The sequence below is a fragment of the Ovis canadensis genome, chromosome 5 (assembly GCF_042477335.2).
Source record: "Ovis canadensis isolate MfBH-ARS-UI-01 breed Bighorn chromosome 5, ARS-UI_OviCan_v2, whole genome shotgun sequence".
Lineage (NCBI taxonomy): Eukaryota > Metazoa > Chordata > Mammalia > Artiodactyla > Bovidae > Ovis > Ovis canadensis.
Genome location: NC_091249.1, coordinates 34,372,219 through 34,392,812, shown reverse-complemented (window position 1 = coordinate 34,392,812; position 20,594 = coordinate 34,372,219). Strand labels below are relative to the sequence as shown.

At 37.3% G+C, this 20,594-nt stretch overlaps 1 protein-coding gene across 5 annotated transcripts in view; it reads right to left on the bottom strand.

Moving 5' to 3' along the window:
- Window positions 1-20,594, bottom strand: part of KIF3A (kinesin family member 3A) — a 76,350-nt gene that overhangs the window by 48,452 nt on the left and 7,304 nt on the right. For all 5 annotated transcript variants that reach the window (XM_069591492.1, XM_069591493.1, XM_069591491.1 and 2 more), the window contains 2 exons: window positions 11,831-11,975; window positions 11,607-11,691 (listed from right to left, as the gene is read on the bottom strand). In XM_069591492.1, coding sequence (XP_069447593.1) covers window positions 11,607-11,691; window positions 11,831-11,975 — 230 coding nt within the window. The remainder of the gene's footprint in view (window positions 1-11,606; window positions 11,692-11,830; window positions 11,976-20,594) is intronic.

The following is a 20,594-nucleotide window of genomic DNA, read 5'->3' as shown; positions in this document are numbered from 1 at the left end:
GGCAAACACACAGTAAAGGTAGGAAATAGCCACACACAAATGTGATATCATAACCGTAAGAAGAAGAGATCACAAAAGCAGGGTACTGGAAAGGACCAGCATCTTAAATCAATCTTCTTTATATACAAACTACTATATCAAAACCTCATGGTAACAGCAAACCAAAATCTACAATAGATACACACACAAAAATGAAAAAGGATTCCAAACACAACACTAAAATTAACCATCAAATCACAAAAAAAAACAGAATAAAAGGGGATCAAAAAGACCTACAGAAACATATCCAACACAGTGAACATACATACCAATAATTACCTTATATGTAAATGGATTAAATGCTCCAACCAAAACACACAGACTGCCTGAATGTATACAAAAACAAGACCTATATATATATGCTGTCTACAACAGATCCATTTGAGATCTAGGGACACATACAGACTAAAAGTGATGAGGTGGAAAAAGGTATTCCATGCAAATGGAAATCAAAAGAAAGCTGGGGTAGCAAAACTCCTATCAGACAAAACAGAATTAAAGACAGTTACAAGAAACAAAGGACACTAACATAATAATTAAGGGATCAATCCAAGGAGAATAAATAATAATTGTAAATATATATGCACCCAACACAGAAGTACCTCAATATATAAGGCAAATGCTAAGACCAGGAGAAACGGACAGTAACACAGTAACTGAGGAAGACTTAAACACCGCACTTTCAACAACAGACAGATCATCCAGACAGAAAATCAATAAGGAGAAACAGGCCTTAAACGACACTGGAACAGAGAGACAACTGATTTTTATAGAGTATTTCATCCAAAAGCAGCAGAATATACATTCTTCTCAAGTGTACATGGAACATTTTCTAGATTGATCACATACTGGGTCACAAAGCAAGCCTCAGTAAATTTAACAAAATTGCAATCATATTAAGCATTTTTCTAATGCTATAAGATTAGAAATCAATACAAGAAAAAAAAAAAAGCTGTGAAAAACACAAATACTTGGAGGCTAAACAATATGCTACTAAACAACCAATGGATCACTGAAGAAACCAAAGAGGAAATCGAAAACTACCTCGAGAGAAGTGAGCACGAAAGCAAGAATACCCGAAAGCCATGGCATGAAATGAAAGCAGCTCTAATAGGGCAATTTACAGCAATACGATCTTACCTCAGGAGACAAGAAAAATCTCAAATGAACAACCTAGCCCTGCACCTAAAGCAATCAGAGAAAGAAGAAAAAGCAAAACCCAAAGTCAGTAGAAGGAAAGAAATCATAAAGATCGGAGCAGAAGTAAATGAAATGGAGACAAGGATAACAACAGATCAATAAAACTAAAAGCTGGTTCTTTGAGAAGGTAAACAAAATTGATAAACCTTTACCTGGACTCATCAAGAAAAACAGAGCTCAAATCAGTAAAATTAGACGTGAAAGGATTAATTACAATGGACACCACAGAAATACAAAGGATCATAAGAGACTACTACAAGCAACTATATGCCAATAAAATGGGACAGCCTGGAAGGAGTGGACAAATTCTTAGGTAGGTACAACCTTCCAAGACTGAACCAAGAAGAAATAGAAAACAGGAACAGACCAAACCCATGTACCTGTGGTCAAGTAATCTACCACAAAAGAGGCAGAAATATACAATGGGGAAAAGACAGTCTCTTCCATAAGTGATGTTGGGAAAACTGGACAACTACATTAAATAAATGAAACTAGAACACTCCCTATCACTATACACAAAAATATAAACCCCAAATGGATTAAAGACCTAAATGTTAAGGCTAAATATTTTAAAACTCTTAGAGGAAAACATAGGCAGAACACTCTGACAAAAATCACAGAGAGATCTTTTTCAATCCACCTCCCAGAGTAATGAAAATGAAAACAAAAACAAACAAATGGAACCTAATTAAATGCAAAAGCTTTTGCATAGCAAAGGAAACCATAAACGAAACAAAATGGACTATCCACGGAAAGAGAAAAGATATTCACAAAGTATGCCACCAACAAGGCATTAACCTCCAAAATATACAAACAGCTCATGCAGCTCAATAACAAAAAGTCTACAAATAACAAATGCTGGACAGGGCATGGAGAAAAGGCAACCCCCTTCTACACTGTTAGCGGAAAAGTAAATTGGTACCACCGCCATGGAGAACAGTATGGAGATTCCTTAAAGAACAAATATACAACTACCACATGGGACTTCTTAGTGGTCCAGTGGTTGAGAATCCACCTCCCAGAGGGGACACAGGTTTGATCCCTGGTCTGGGAAGAACTCATATGCTGTGGGGCAGCTAGGCCTGAGTGCCACAACTAATGAAGTCCATGTACCCTAGAGCCCACACTCCACAACAAGACAAAACATTGCAATGAGAAGCCTGCCCACTGCAACTACAGAGTAACTCCTGCTCACTGCAACTAGAGAAAGCCCGCACACAGCAGTAAAGACCCAGCACAGCCAAATAAGTAAACGGAAAAAAAAAAACAAAAAAACAAAAAACTACCATATGATCCAGCAGTCCCACTCCTGGGCATAAACTCAAGAGAAAAACGTCACTTGAGAAGACACATGCACTCCATTGTTCACTGCAGCACTTTTACAACAGCCAAGGCACGGAAGCAACCTGAATGTCCATCGACAGAGGAATGGATTAAAAAAGATGTGGTACACTTGTACAATGGAAAATCATTTGGCCGTTAAAAAAAATGAAATGCCATTTGCAGCAACATGGGTGAAACCAGAGATTATCATACTAAGTTGAGTAAGTCAGAGAAAGACAAATATATTTACTTACATGCAGAATATTTTTATTTTAAAAAAAAAAAAGGTACAAATGAATGTATTTACAAAACAGAAAGAGGCTCTCAGACTTCAAAAACCAACTTATGGTGACCAAAATGGAAAGGTTGGGGGGCAGGGTGGAAAGGTTAAATTAAATGTTTCAGCCTGACACATACACACTAATATGTTTAAAACAGATAACCAGCAAGGACCCAGGGAGCTCAACATTGTAATAAGCTAAATGGAAAGATAATTTGAAAAAGAATAGATACATGTACAACTCAATTACTCTGCTGTACACCTGGAACTAACACAACACTGTAAATCAACCACACTCCAATATAAAATACAAAAGTTTAAAAAAGACCGGACCCTGCGGGACCCTCCTGTGTACAAAAGCCACTCCATGTTCCCCGTTTCTTGTTTGTACAGAAAGGATGTAGTCTGCTAGGCCTTTTCTGAATTCCAAAGAGCAGAGTCAAGCAGTCACTAATTAAGGAAGGGAAGGAATACAAAATCAAAGAAAAAGCCAAGAAATTGCTCTTTGTAGCTGAAACAATAGTTCATCTATAATCAGAGTCCTAGTTCCTCCTTGAGGAATATATTCAACAATCCCATGCATATCTTAGAACTGTTCTGCAGAAACTAAGACCCCTATCCAGCTTGAGGATGACGACTACATGCTGACCACAAGCACCAGACCCCAGACTGGACTAAACTAGGAGGTTAATGATTAAGATTCGTAAACATCACCCTTTAACTTAGCACCGACCAATCAGAAGAAAGTCAAGCACCCTGCAACCCTCAACACAAATGTTGCCTTTAAAAACCCTTTCCTGAAGGACTTCCCTAGTGGTCCAGCAGTTATGAATATGCCCTACAATGCAGGTGACATGAGCTTGATCCCTGGTAAAGGAACTAAGATCCCACATGCCGCAGGGCAGCTGAGCCCAAGCTCAGCAACTAGAGAGTCCATGTGCTGCAATGAGGATCCCACATGCCACAACTAGGACCCCAGGCAGCCAAATTTTAAAAAAAAACCTTCCCCGAAAACAATCATTAGGGAGTTTGTGCCTCTGGAGCATGAGTTGCTCGTTCTCCTTGCTTGGCACCATCCAATAAAACACTGTGCTTTCCCTCAACACAAACCCCTGTCAATAGATTGGCCTTGCTGTGTGACAGGCAAGCAGACCTAAGTTTGACTCAGTAACAACTCTGGTGACCATGAAGGCACAGCCACCCTGAGAGGCATCTCATCACTGTACATCAGCCCCCGACTGACAGTGGCACTCAGATCTTGCCCACCAGGTGCCTGAGCATTTCTGTCTCAGGGACACCCCAAGTGCTTACCACTAATGGCATCACTGGCCCACAGTGTTTTCAATGCCCTGGTAAAGGAAACAAGGTTCTGGTCCTGGTCTGTAAGAGATCTCTAGTAAGTGGTGCAACCACTCATGTTCAGGGCATTCTTCCCTAGTGGGTTGCCTTGACTGGAATTTTACTTTTGGGAGGGAGGGAGGTATAGGACTCTGTCATCTGGTTTTGAGCACACTACCACTTTAATTGGACCTTCCTTTCCATCAAAGAGTCCCTTCACTGTTCATCACTGCCTGAGCAGTAATCGAGAAACTCCCTGTTACAGCAAGGCTCATCTGCACCCCCATTCTCATGCCAGGTAACTGTGACCCTGAGAAGACTCCAGATACTGATGTGCTAATCTGTTTCTGCTAACATCACTCATGTGAAAGAACAATGGGTAATGAAAGCTATCTTCCATCTTGTAGTTCCCTAAGGTGTATTTTGTAAACCTGGAAGATCTTAAGCTGTACTCCCATGAAAAGAAAGACAATGATATTTAACTGTAACACCACATGGCCCTAATATTCTTTACCCTCTAATGAACAATGACCCCTCAATTGTCTTTAGACTGTAACACCTACATTCAACTAGAACTGTTTTTTAAAAGGGAAAGAAAATGGGATAAAATTCCTTATGTAAAGGTTTTATGGTCTTGCATCAAAATGAACTTGACTTTTTTCTTGGGAGTCTCAGTACATGAGTGTGAATTCTGTTTCCTCTCTGGTTTCGACCCTCATTAGGGGATCCTGGACCTGATTTGGGAGGAGACCTCACCATGAGAGAAAGGAAATGGAAGGATTAATCATTCTCAGAGACACCCCTGACACTGATCCTCATTAGAGGACCCTGGTCTTCACCTTTGTTAGAGTCCTGGTAACTTAAATGTGGTCTAGACACTCACGGACACTAACAGTCATGAGGCTGAGTCAGAGCTGGCAAGTTCATCTAGAAGTGAGGCATGTGAATTGTTATATATAACATGTGAGTGTTATATATTACTGTCTATGGCTACTATTTGTTTATGAAAGCTCTTAAAATTTGGATGGCAATCCTAGCAAAGAATTTTTATCATAAAAACAAAGAAATTTAATTTGTATAACAAATAGCTTGTGACACCAAAACAATGGATCTCAATGAAGGCAGCTACTCCCCTGACCAGACTGTTTTAGAAACTTGAGGGGGAGTTTCTGGTTCAGTTAAGGACACTATTAGTATTTGCAGGCAGGAGACTGGGATACTTAACACCCTGAAGTAGGTGGGATGGTCACAATCATGAACGGTCCCATGCAACTTTGAATGTCCTACCAGATAGTCACATGGGTGAAAAAAACAACTTATTAATTTAATTATCTGAATTTAGATCCTAACTCTACTTTACCTATAAAGACAAAGTGCTTTCCCATGGTAATAATAATATAGGAATGCAGGAAAACTGAGGAAAGAACTACTTTATTTCCCTCAGAACTCCACCAAGAGCTAGATACTATTGTAAAGGACCATGTCATTGAGTAACACCAAACAAGTTGTTTAGATTACCAATTCAACACACTTGTAACAGTCTGCATTTGTGGGTATTGCAGTCATAATGATTTAAATATGCCTCTATTTATATATGTCATTGAGTATGATCACATATAAACATTTATATTATATATTGAAATACCAGTACTTTTTAAAAGTAATATTATAATTGGACAGTACATTGATATCTTTAAAATTATGTGTATAGATAGATTTTATCATCTATGAATTTTATTTCAGGATAATCAAAGGGGCATTACAAACTATATGTTATAAAAAAGGAACACTGGGTCTACTGTACTTGAGAACCACTGACAAGACTATTTCTGAGAATAAATGTGATCTATAATTACTATTATAAAAATGGAAATGTTGTTTCCAAATGGTTTTTATTCTAATAATCTGTACAAATAACAAACTTTTAAAAGGTAAAAAGCATAGAATTAAGGGAGCCATCAAAATCAAAGATGACCAGAAAAAAGAAACTTATCTGTATATTTGTTGTCTATACAACATTATGGATTAAGTCTTCATTAAGGTCCAACAAATTCAAATAATATTAACACCTACACCTGTAACATATTGCTCCAAAAGTTCAGTTCATGTAGTAAATCTTTTTTTAAAAAAGCTAAAATTTATTAAATACTTTATTATGTGTCAAGCAATAATCTTAAAATTTTGTATTAATTTATCTTTGGCAACAATACTATAAAGTAGATACTATTATTATTTCCATGTTCATGTGGCAAAACTAAGGTTCACAGAGGGTAAGTAATCTGCTTAAGAGATCAGAGCCAATATTCAAGCTAAGGTGTTAAAACCTCAGAAATCACCCTTTAATCCTTAATCCATTTACCTTACACAAGCAAGTCAGGAAATTCCTCTAGGTTTCATTTTTTTATATTAACAAAATTGAACTGATGAAAGGTTAAATGAAATAAAATATGAACTACTACCACCATTTACTACACTAAATGCCTACTGCTGCATTATAAGAGCTTCTTAATAATACTCTATTATTCTACGGTTATTCTCAGTATATTCCACACTGTTCCACAACGGAGGCTACCACGATTCTATATTCTATTCTATTGTTATTCTAAACACATTATTCTAATTATTTTATCGACAATATCATTCCCATCAAAATTCCAATATTAATATTTTAAAGGCTAACCTTTGGTCTCATACACCAAAATCTTAATGTATTTGGCAATAATTACTAGTCATCTACCACTCGATTCAGCAATCCTGTTTCAGGAATCTATCCTCAGAGAAGCCTGCACATGTATGAAATGGTGTAATGACAAGGTTAGTACAGAACTGTTTGTAAGAGCAAAAGATTTTAAACAACCCCACTGTTCATCAATAGCAGGGTGGCTAAGCAAACTAAAAGTTATGTCCATACTAAGGATTCTATGAGGCAGAAAGGGAAAAAAAAAAAGACAAAAGAATGAAGAAGCATTTCTCTTTACTTATATGGAAAGACCGTCATAATCCATTGCTCAGTTAAATTTAAAAAAAAAATGTACAATGAGGGGGGAAAAGTCTTTCCAATAAATGGTGCTGAAGGACTTCCCTGGCAGTCCAGTGGTTAAGATTCTGCACTCCACCTCAGGGGGCGTGGGTTCAATCCCTGATTGGGGAGCTAAGACCCCACACAACACGCAGTTACAAAAAATAAAAATGGTGCTGAGACAACAGGATATCTGTATGTATGAGTGAAGCTGGTCCTCTAACTCACAAGACATATAAAAAATTAACTCAAAACGAACCAAAGACCTAAATATAAAAGCTAAAACTATAAAACTCTTAGGAAGATAACAATGGCACAAATCTTTGTGACCTTGGATGAAGCAATGATTTCTTAGATACAACACCAAAAACCACAAGAAACAAAACTAAATGCAGATAAAGCAAATATGATCAAAATTTTAAACTTTTATGCTCCAAAAGGACACCATCAAAAACGTAAAAAGACAATCCATAAGAGAATATTTTTGTAAATTCCTATTATCTGTTAACAAGCTTGCATTTAGAACATATAAAGAATTGTTGGTAAGTCACTAAGTCATCTCCAACTCTTTGGCAACCCACACAAACCATGGCCCTCCAGGCTCCTCTATCCATGGGAATTCCCAGGCAACAGTACTGGGGTGGGTTGCCATTTCCTGCTCCAAGGGATCTTCCTGACCCAAGAATCGAACCCACACCTCCTGCACTGGCAGGTGGATTCTTTGTCACTGAGTCACCAGGGAAGCTCCATATAAAAAATTATTAATATTTAATAAAAAATAAAGACCCAATTAAAAATGAACAATGGATCTGAACTGAAATTTCTCCAAAGACGACACACAGATGGTATAAAAAGATGTTCAATGTCATTAGCCATCAGGGAAATGGAAATCAAGCCCACAAATGAGATACCACTTTATACTCACTAAAATCGCTATAAAAAATGACGATAACAAGTGTCGATGAAGATATGGAAAAACTGAACTCCACAAATGAGATACCACTTTATACCCACGATAACAGCTGTAATAAATGACAATAACAAGTGTCGATAAGGATATGGAAAAACTGGACTCCTCATACATTACTGACAGGAACGCAAAATGGTACAGCCACTGTGGGAAACAGTCTGGCAGTACCTAAAGCAGAATTACCACATTATCTAACGACTGCATTCACTGATATATAACCAAGAGAATTTTAAAAATATACAGTTCAAAGATACTGCAGGTTCAGTTCCAGACTACCACAATAAAGAGTACCATGAATTTTTGTTTCCTCAGTGGATATAAAAGTTATAGTTACATTATACCATCCATAGACTATAAATGTACAATAGCATTATGTTTAAAACATGTTTGTACCTTAATTTAAAAATATTTGATTGCTAAAAGAGCTGGTGTAAAGTTTAAAATACTGCAAGAATTACCAAAATGTGACACAGACACATGAATTAATCAAGCAAATACTGTTGGAAATACAGAGCTGTACAGCCTTGTTCCATGCAGGGTTGCCACAAATATTAATTTGTTTAAAAAGAAAAAAACAGTATCAACAAATATAATAAAGTGAAGCACTATAACGTGAGGTATGCTTGTATTCACACAGAAACTTTTACAAGATGTTAAAAGGAAAATGAAATACTGATCCATGCTACAACATGAATAGATCTTGAAAACATCAAAAAAAGTGAAAGAAGCCAGACACAAAAGACCACAATTGTATGACTCCATTTAAATGGAATGTCCAGAATAGGCAAATTCATAGAGACAGAAAGTAAATTACTGGTTACCAGGAGAGAGGAGGGGAATGGAGAGTGATACCTAATGGGCATGGAGTTTCCTTCAGGAATAATGAAAATGTCCTAGAACTAGATAGTAGTGATGCTTGCACAACTTTCTGAATATACAAAGAATCACTAAATTGTATACTTTAAAAGGATGAATATTATGCTATGTAAATTACATCTCAATTTAAAAAATGATTTGAGGAAGAATGGAGTCTGAGTCCCTTCACTGTTCACCTGAAGCTACCACAACATTGTTAACTGGCTATACCCCAACACAAAATAAAAGTTTAAAGTTTGAGGAAAAAAAAGAAAAAATACTGAATGTGAATCAGCTATAATGAACCAATCCACAATTTTTGTGATTACTGATAGTCATGCATATAATCTCACATTCCCCTTCTCTAAGATGTAGGATTAAAGTAGTGCCAATATTTTACCCAAAAGTATATAAACTAGAGTTTCTCAATCAGAAAGTCTGGTTTTTCCTTCAGGTAAAAGAAAGATTAAAAACACAAATATTTGTGACAACATTCATAATTAGTATTAATAGCTACATTTCTGACACTGTAAAAACTTAGTAAAGAGTCCGCCTGCCAATGCAGGAGACATGGGTTTGATCCCTGGTCCAGGAAGATTCCACGTGCCACAGAGCAACTAAGCCCATGTGCTGCAACTGCTGAGCCCAGGCACTACAGCCCACAAGCTGCAGCTACTAAGCCCCTGAGCTGCAACTACTGAAGCCCATGCACCCCAGAGCCTGTCCTCTGCAACAAGAGAAGCCACCACAGTGAGAACCCCACACACAGCAACTGGAGAGTAGCTCCCACTTGCCACAATTAGAGAAAGCCCACGCACAGCAACGAAGACCTAGCACAGCCAAATTTTAGTTAGTTACTCAAAATTAAAAAAAAAAAAACCCACAACTTCTGACTTTAAATTCTGGAGTACTCTTGGGCAATCATACCAGAGAATGAAAACTTATGTTTGTGTAAAAATCTATGCGTGGAGGTTCATAGCAGCTTTACTCATAACAGCCCCAAACTGTACGTAGCAGGTGAATGGTTGTCCTTCAGCAGGTGAATGGTTAAATACACCATGCAATATTACTCAGACATAAAAAGGAATGAGTAATTGATACATGCAACAAGTTGGATGAATCTCTAGGGAGTTATGCCAAGTCACAAAAGCCAATTCCAGTAAGTTACATATTATACATTTACATTTACATAACACTTTTGAAATGACAAAACCACAGAAATGGAAAACAGATTAGGGTTGTCAGGGTTTGGGATGGGGACAGAGGGGAGTGATCACCAGAGAGGTGGATATGGCTATAAAAGGGCAACATAAGGCATCTTTGAGATGGAACAGTTTAGTACCTTGTTGCAGTAGTGGATATAATAATCTACACATATGATAAAACAGTATACAACAGAAATGACTGCAAGAAAAACTGGGGCATTTAAACAATGGATTCAAATGGATTATATCTGTGGATTATATCAAGATCAATATCACGATTATGATACTCTTTGCGACCCCATGTAACTATAGCCCACCAGGCTCCTCTGCCCATGGGATTCTCCAGGCAAGAATACTGGAATGGGTTGCCATTTCCTTCTCCAGGGGATCTTCCCGACCCAGGGATCGAACCCGGGTCTCCCGCACTGCAGGCAGACGCTTTAACCTCTGAGCCACGGGATCTTCCCATTTGCATTATAGCTTTGTAAAATGTTATCTCTGGGGAAAACTGTGTAAAGGGTAATCCTCTGTATTATTTCTTACAACTGCATGTGAATCTATCTCAATAAAAATTTTAGTTTAAAAAAAGGTGCAGATCAATGTATATAGGGTGCTACATTTAGAGTAAAAATAAAATTATATTTGTGGAGAAGGAAATGGCAACCCACTCCACTATTCTTGCCTGGGAAATCCCATGCACTGAGGAATCTGGTGCACGATAGTCCACATGACTGAGCGACTGAACAACAACATAGGTGGAGATTGCATTGTTTATTGGCTGTTAGAAAACTGGTGAATATTTTATGTCTTAATTTATGTGTCATTTACAGATGATGGTCTTTTAGCATGTATTTCGCAATACAGTTGACACATACTACTTGTTAACATTGTAAAATGCCTTTTCTTTTTGGATATGTACTTCTATAGTAGATTTAAAAAACTATGTTGTTTCCAAAAAATTGTTTTAGTCATATTCTTCATTTTCTCATTTGTTTTAAATTGTAAACAACTAATTATGAAAAGTTAATTATTAATTGGGTAAGCTTGGTTTTGGATTATTTACTGTTACAATATATAATGTATGTTTAGAATGTATTTATATACAGTAAGTTTGCAGAAAAAAAAAATTATATTTGTATTTACATAAAAACACTGAAAGGATACCGAAAGTGGTTATCTTTAGGGTGGGGAGAAACAGGGTAGGAACCAAGACTTTTCAATGTGTAAGTGTTTAAAATAGTTGTATTTTTGAAGCATGTTACCAAGTTTCCTGGTCAAAAATAATAAAATATTAAGAGTACCTTTTCTTCAAAGAAGAACTTAATTCAGTACACATTCTCTTGCTCTGGAAAGTACTCCAATTTCAATTATCCTTACCTCTAACCTCTGTGTCTGATCCTTGCCCAAAAGGTCACGAACTTCTTCATTATATATTTCCAAATAAGACACTCGAACCAAAAATCTGTAAAGAAAACATCATTCTTAAATACAAAAAAAAAAGCAAGCAGTGAAATATTTATTAGAACAGTTTTAAAAACATGTTTATAAAGGTTGTACATCTTATGTTTGTACTTCTCAATATTAGAAAATAATTATTTTACCTCGTATCACCCTCTGCTTTTGCAATATGACCAAATATGTGAGCAAAGGAATTTGGAATGATTCCTCTAAGTTCAGGAACAGCTCGGACACCTTCCATGGTAAACGTTTTCCCAGTTCCAGTCTGTCCATATGCAAAAATAGTCCCTGAAAACAATGAAGAGAATCACTTTGTAGAGTCTGACGCTATAGAACAATAGCTCTTAAAATTAGTTCTTTTGACACTGTGATGCAATTTCTAGCCTGGATTTAAAGTTTATTCTAATATAAATTTCTCCTTTATTACCAGCAATCACCATGAACTGTGGAGCACACGAGCACAGTACTGTTGAAGTTCTAGAGCCAATGAGATAAATGTAAAATCAAACAGTTTAGCTAACCCTAAGACATGTATGTTACTGACTTAATGCGGACATTAAATTGGAGAAGGTAGTATAGTAAAGGTTCCAGAGTAGAAAGACTTCAGCGTGAATCCACACATTTGCCACTTTTCAGACACATGACCTTAGAAACTATCTACCCAAAGATTATCTCCTCAAAAGTACAATGAGGATAAGAATAACTATTCTGCACTGGTCACATGAAACAAGTAAGAATCCCACGAAACAATTTACTTCAAGCAACCAACATGACACCTAGCAAATAGCTTAATCCTAAAATAAGTATGTTATTTCAAAATAAAAGTTTTAAGTAACAGCTGTAAGGAATAGGGGGAATTAACAAAAGGAAGTGACAATATATTAAAAGTAATTACAGATACAACTTAAATTTTCTAAATATCCAAATTAATTCACTCAACAAACACTACACACCTGAGTCTGGCATGGTGCTATGCTTCAGGGACACAATGACAAAGACAAACACAATCTGTAATCTCACGGTATGTGTCATCCTGGGGAGGACCTATCAGCCAAATAATCATAACCAAGATGAGTGCTGGCAAGGAGAAACACAGAGCTCTGCATGAGAGTCAGGGACATAATCGAGGCAAGAAAACTACGGAAGAAGGAAAGGGGAAGAGGTCAAAGAAGGCTTTCCAGAAGAGTCCATCTAATATATGAGCATGACTTAGAAACAGATGGACAGCAAAAGGCAAAAAAGTGAATGGAGATTTTGCAAAACTGCAAGGAGACCAGAATGGAAGAAACAGAGATGGAAAAGGACAGTGGATGCGGTTAGAGCTAAAGAAACTGAGGGGATTAATTACACAGGGTGATGAAGAACATGTTAAGGTTCTAGCTGCTGCTGCTGCTGCTTCAGTCGTGTCAGACTCTGCGACCCCGCAGACGGTAGCCCACCAGGCTCCCTCGTCCCTGGGATTCTCCAGGCAAGAACACTAGTTTATCTTAAAAACAAACTGAAGACACAGAATGATTTTTCAGTCAAAAAAGTGTCACCATCACTGGCTATACTGTATACAAAGAACTGGAAAAAAGCATGGGAGAAGTGAAGAAACCAGTTAGAGGGCTGACACGGTTATCCAGGTAAGAGATAGTGCTGACAACAGAAGGGGATGAGAAAGATGGAAAGTATTTCACAGACATTTAGCAGTTAGAATCAAGATGCCTGGGAAAGAACTAGTCAAAAGGGGACCAGGGTAAAGGAAGAATTGAAGGTGACTTTCAAATTTCTGGCTTGACCAAGGGAATGTAACGCTAAGCTATGTACTGAGGTGGTGAACAACACTGGAAGAAATAACAGTTTGAAACGGAAGATCATACACTGAGTTTGGAGGTAGTGAGCTTTAAGTCTACGATACACTCAAATGGATGTGCCAAGCAAGCAGGCGGATGGATGAGATTCATTTGCCAGCTGAAGCTATGGCACTGGGTGAGATTTCCTCAGGAGAGAGAACAGTAGATAGCCTAGGAAGTGACAGCATAAATGCAAAAGGTTGCTTAACTACTACCACTCTATTCAGTTAATACAAATGTCATCACTGTCAAACTTCTAATGAAAATAATCACAACATAAACCATTTCTGTATGTGGGAATAAAAAAGTAAATTTTTTCTAACTCCCTAAATATTTCAAACTCTTTCATTAAGAATATAACTTACTACATTTAAAGGAGCTAAAAATACCATGAACTCATATATTGCATCTTAGAAAAGACAAAACAGCTATCATTTACTGATCATCTGCTATGTGCGATGTCACATACTTTATATGCATTCCTATTTAATTTTCACCCCAATCCTAAGCGCTAGGCAGTATTTATATCCCCACAGTTTAGCTGAGGAAACAAAGGCTTAGAGAGGTTGAATTACTTGCTCTATATCATTTTAATCTGAACATACTCCAGTTGGCTCCACAGCCCAAGTATTTTTTACCAGTATATAATGACCAAAAAAATGTTTTAACTCAAAATTAATACCTACTTAATGCAGAACTTCCTTAGTGGTGCAGTGGATAGGAATCTGCCTGCCACCACAGGGGACACAGGCTGGATCCCTGGTCTGGGAAGATTCCACATGCTGTGGAGCAACTAAGCCTGCGTGCCTCTGAGCCAACACTCTAGAGCCCGCAAGCCACGACTGCTGAGGCTGTGCGGCACAAGTATCTAAGTCTGCGCACACTAGGGGCCACAAGCTCCAACTACTAAGCCTCTGGGCCACAACTAATGAAGTCTGTGTGCCTAGAGCCTGTACTCTGCAACAAGAGAAGTCACTGTAATAATAAGAGGCTCACGCACCACAACAAAAAGTAGCCCCCACCTACCACAACTAGAGAAAGCATATGCAAAGCAACGAAGACCTAGCACAGCCAAAAAAATACATAAATAAAATGAAAGCAATTTCTATGAGTGTATTAAATACATGATCATTACTAATTTTAAAAGTATATTAAGTAACTAGAGAAAGAAGAACAAACAAAACCCAAAATTAGTAGAAGGAAAGAAATCAAACAATCAGAGGAGAAGCAAATAAAGACAAAGAAGCAGAAATAAATGAAATAGAGACAAAGAAAACAATAGAAAAGAACAATCAAACTAAAAGTTGCTTCTCTGAAAAGATAAACAAAATTGATAAATCTTTAGCCAGACTCATTAAGAAAAAAGACGATTCACATCAATAAAGTTAGAAATGAAAAGGAAGTTATAAAGGACACTGCAGAAATACAAAGGATCACAAAAGACTACTACAAGCAACTTAATGTCAATGAAATGGACAGCCTAGAAGAAATGGACAAATTCTTAGAAATATACAACCTTCCAAGACTGAACCAAAAAGAAATACAAAATACAAACAGACCAATTACAAGTTACAACAGGGATGGTCTTGATCACTGCCTCCAGTAATGTTAAAGAAGCTGAAGTTGAACAGTTCTATGAAGACCTACAAGACCATCTAGAACTAAAACCCAAAACATTCCTGAAATGTTCACTGATTCCTAAAATGCTCAATTCTCCTGCTCAAAATTCTCCAACCAGGCTCCAACCATACGTGAACCGGGAACTTCCAGATGTTCAAACTGGATTTAGAGAAGGCAGAGGAACCAGAGATCAAATTGCCAATATATGACAAACCCACACATTCTCAACAGGGAGAAACTAAAAGAACTTCCTCCAAAATCAGGAACAAGACAAGATGTCCATTCTTGCCACTTTTATTCAACAGTTTTGGAACCCTTAGTTACAGCAATCAGAGAAGAAAAAGAAATAAAAGGAATCCATACTGGAAAGGAAGTAAAACTGTCACCATCACAGATGACATGATACTATACATACAAAATCCTAAAGATGCCATCAGAATGCTACTAGCACTCAGTGAATTTGGTAAAGTTGCAGGATACAAAGTCAAAACACAAAAATCTGTTGCAATTCTATATACACTAACAACAAACGATCAGACAGAGAAATTAAACAATCCTTTACCACTGCATCAAAAAGCATACAGTACCTAAAATAAACCTAAAGAGGCAAAAGACCTGTACTCTGAAAACTGTAAGACACTGATAAAAGAAACCAAAGGTGATACAAACAGACGGAAAGTTATACCATGTTCTTGGACTGGAATAATCAACATTGTCAAAATGACTATACTACCCAAGGCAATTTACAGATTCAATGCAATCTCTATTAAATGACCAGTGGCGTCTTTCACAGAACTAGAACAAAAAAAAATTTAATGTATACTGTAACACAAAAGACCCAGAATAGCCAAAGCAATCCTGAGAAAGAAAAAGGAGCTGGAGGAATCAGGCTCCCTGATTTGAGACTATCTGACAAACCTACAGTCATCAAAATGGCATGGCCCTGGCACAAACCAGAACCATGGATCCATGTAACACTACAGAAAGTCCAGAGATAAACCCAAGCCCTTACTGCCAATTAATCTATGACAAAGGAGGCAACACTATACAATGGAGAAAAGACAGTCTCTTCAATAAATGGTGCTGGGAAAACTGGACAGCTACATGTAAAAAAAAAAGAAATAAAACACTCCCTAACATCATACGTGAAAATTAACTCAAAATGGATTAAAGGTCTAAATGTAAGACCAGACACTACAGAACTCTTGGAGGAAAACATAGGCAGAATTCTTTGACATAAATCACAAGACTGTTTTCTATCCACCTTCTAGGGTAATAATAATAATAATAATAATTGTATCTAATTAAACTTAAAAGCTTTTGCACAACAATGGAAACCATAAACAAAATTAAATGGAATGGGAAAAAAACATTTACAAAGTATGCCACTCATAAGAGATTAATCTGCAAAATATACAAACAGCTAATGCAGTTCTATATGAAAGAACCAAATAATCCAACCAAAAAACGGGCAGAAGACCTAAACAGACATTTCTCCAAAGAAGACATACAGATGGCCATAAAGCACATGAAAAGATGCTCAACATCACTCATTATCAGAGAAATGCAAATCAAGACCACAATGAGGTACCATTTCACACCAGTCAGAATGGCTGCGATCCAAAAGTCTACAAGCAATAAATGCTAGAGAGGGTGTGGAGAAAAGGGAACCCTCCTACACTGTTGGTGGGAATGCAAACTAGTACAGCCACTATGGAGAACAGTGTGGAGATTCCTTAGAAAACTAAAAATAGAACTGCCTTATGACCTAGCAATCCCACTGCTGGGCATACACACTGAGGAAACCAGAACTGAAAGAGACACATGTACCCCAATGTTCATTGCAGCACTGTTTATAATAGCCAGGACATGGAAGCAACCTAGATGTCCATCAGCAGACGAATGGATAAGATAGCTGTGGTACATATACAATATGGAGTATTAGGAGTATTACTCAGCCATTAAAAAGAATACATTTGAATCAGTTCTAATGAGGTGGATGAAACTGGAGCCTATTATACAGAGTGAAGTAAACCAGACAGAAAAACACCAATACAGTATACTAACACATATATATGGAATTTAGAAAGATGGTAATGATAACCCTGTATGCGAGGCAGCAAAAGAGACACAGATGTATAGAATAGACTTTTGGACTCTGTGGGAGAGGGAGAGGGTGGGATGATTTGGGAGAATGGCATTGAAACATTATACTATCATGTAAGAAATAAATCGCCAGTCTAGGTCCAATACAGGATACAGGATGCTTGGGGCTGGTGCACTGGGATGACCCAGAGAGATGATATGGGGAGGGTGGTGGGAGGGAGGTTCAGGATTGGGAACTCATGTACACCCGTGGTGGATTCATGTCAATGTATGGCAAAACAAATACAGTACTGTAAAGTAAAAAAAATTAAAAATAAAGAGCACCAAATAAATAAATAAATAAAAACATAACCTGAATATTCCTGTATCCATTAAATAAATTCAATCTGTAGCTAAAAACCTTTCCATGAAAAAAATTCCAGGCCTAGTAGGCTTCACTGGTGAATCCTACCAAACACTTAGAGAAGATATAATACTAATCCTAGGCAAATTTTTTCCAGATAATTAAAAAGGAGGGAATACTTCTCAACTCATTCTATGAAACTAGCATTATTCTGATACCAAAACCAGATAAAGACACTACAAGAAAACTACATTACTTACATCCCTCATGGTCACAGTTGCAAAAATGTTAAACATTTTAGCTAATCAAATCTAACATTATACAAGAGGATAATATACCATGACCAAGGGGCATGCCGATTTCACATTTAAAAATGAATCAATGTAATGGATCATATTAAAAAACTTTTAAAAATAATTTAAGTGCAAAAAACTGCATTTGGCAAAATCTGATATACACTACTGAAAAAAAAACTCTCAGCAACCTAAGAACAGGCAGGAACTCAATCTGGTAAAGCGTCTATGAAAAATCTACAGAGAACATCACATTGGTAAAAGTATGAATGCTTTCTCCATAAGATTAGGAACAATACAAAAATGGCCCCTTACCATTTCTATTCTACACTGTACTGGAGGTTCTACTCCAGTCAGGGCAATTCAGGTAACAAAAAGACTGGAAAGAAAGAAGCCATTTTCAGATGAGCTCTCATGTGTAGAAAATCCTAGGGAGTTTATCCGCCCCCCCCAAAAAAAGCCTACTAGAAATAATAAATTTAGCAAGGCTGCATTATACAAAATCAACATACAAAAATCAGCCGAAAAACATGAGCTCCCACATGAGAGATCACACCCACCACATTGTCTATAATCAAAAAGACAAACAACAAGTTTTGGCAAAGATATGTGGACATGGGAAATCTCACATATTGCTGGTGGGACTGTAAAAATGGTATAGCCATTGTGGAAAACAGACTGGCAATTACTGTTTTTTTTTTTTGGGGGGGGGGGTTGTTTTTTTTAATTGAAGGATAATTGCTTTACAGAATTTTGTTGGTTTCTGCCAAACACGAACATGAAGGCAGTTAGCCTTTTGACTCAGCAGTTATATTCCTAGGTACCTAAGAAAACTGAAAATATATGTCCACATTAAAAACTTGTACAATGTTTTTGTGCAATGTTCTTGTACAATGTTCATAGCAACATTCTTCATAAAAGCTAAGAAATGGAAACAACCCAAATGTTCATCAACTGACGAATAAACTATATAGTATATCCAGACAACGGAACATCATTTGGCCGTAAAAAAAGAATGAAGTATGGATACATACAACAGCATGGATGAACGTCAAAAATATCATACTAGGATTTCCCTGATGGTCCAGCTGTTAAGAATTTGCCTGCCAATCAATACCAGAGACACAGGCTCAATCCCTGGACTGGGAAGATTCCACATGCCATGGGGCAACTAGACACACATGCCCTAGAGCCTAGGTTCTGCAACAACAGAAGCCACTGCAGCTAGAGACAGACCCAGTGCAGCCAGGAAGACCCAGTGCAGCCAAACAATACAAGTAAGTAAATTTTAAAATCATGTTAATAAGAAGCCAGACACACCAGAATAAATGGTATGTGATTCTACACATTAGAAATGCCCAGAACAGGCAAACTCATACACACAAAGTAAGTGATCGCCAGGGTAGGAGAGAGAGAATTGGGAGTAACTGCTAATGGGTACAGAGTTTCTTTGAGGGGTGATGGAAATGTTCTGGAAACAGATACATGGTTGCATGTATGAAGGTACTAAAAGCCCCTCATTTGTGCAGTGTAAAATGGTCAAGATAGCGAACTTATTAGGCCTCCCTGGTGGCCAGGTTCGATCCCTAGGTCAGGAAGATCCTCTGGAGGAGGAACAGCAACTCACTCCAGTATTCTTCGAGAATTCCATGGACAGAGGAACCTGGTGGGATACAGTCCATGCGGTCGCAAAGAGTCAAACATGACTGAAATGACTAACAGTTTACCTCTTACTCATGTTATTTAAAATTTATCTCAATTTAAAAAGTCTAAAATAATCTACTGCGTTTCTATACATGAACAATGTGCAATTTCCGAAAGAAAATTACGAGAACAATTCTGTTCACAATAAGCATCAAAAAAATACTTAAGAAAGTTTACCAAAAGTAGTACAAGATCTGCAATTAAAAACTACAAAATACTGATGAGAGAAATTAAGACATAAATAGATATATCATGTTCATGTATTGGAAGATTCAGTACTGTCAGAATAGTAATTCAACACAATCCCTACCAAAATCCTAGGTGGTTGTGTGTGTGTAAATTGACAATGTGTTCCTAAAACTTTTATATAAAAATGCAAAGGACCTAGAAAAGTAAAAACAACTTTGACAGAGTAGCAAAATTAGAAAACATACACTACCTAATTTCAAAACATTTTACAAAGCTATAGTAATTAAAACAGGACAGACATGGAATAGAAGACAATCCAAAAATAAGCCCACCTATTTGCGGTCAGTTGAATTTTGACAAAATTACCAAGTTAATTCAATAGAGAAAGAGCATTCTTCTCAATAAATGATGCTGGAACAATTAGATATCCACAAGCAAGATAAGGAAAAAGGGAATGAGACAGAGAAAGGGAAAAAAAAAAAAAACCTCACCCTAACTTCACATCGTATATAAAAATTAAAATGGGCCAGAGGGCTTTCCCAGTGGCTCAGTGGTAAAGAATCTGCCTGCCAATGCAGGAGACACGGGTTCAATTCCTGGTCCAGGAATCTCACAGGCTATGGAGCAACTAAGCCCATGTGCCACATATACTGGGCCTTGTGCTCCACCTAAGGAGATGCCACTGCAATGAGAAGCCTGCACACTGCAACTAGAGAGCAGCTCTGGCTCACCACAACTAGAGAAAAGCCCGTGCAGCAACGAAGACCCAGCACAGCCAAAAGATAAATACAATTATTTTTAGGAAATGTAAGATCTT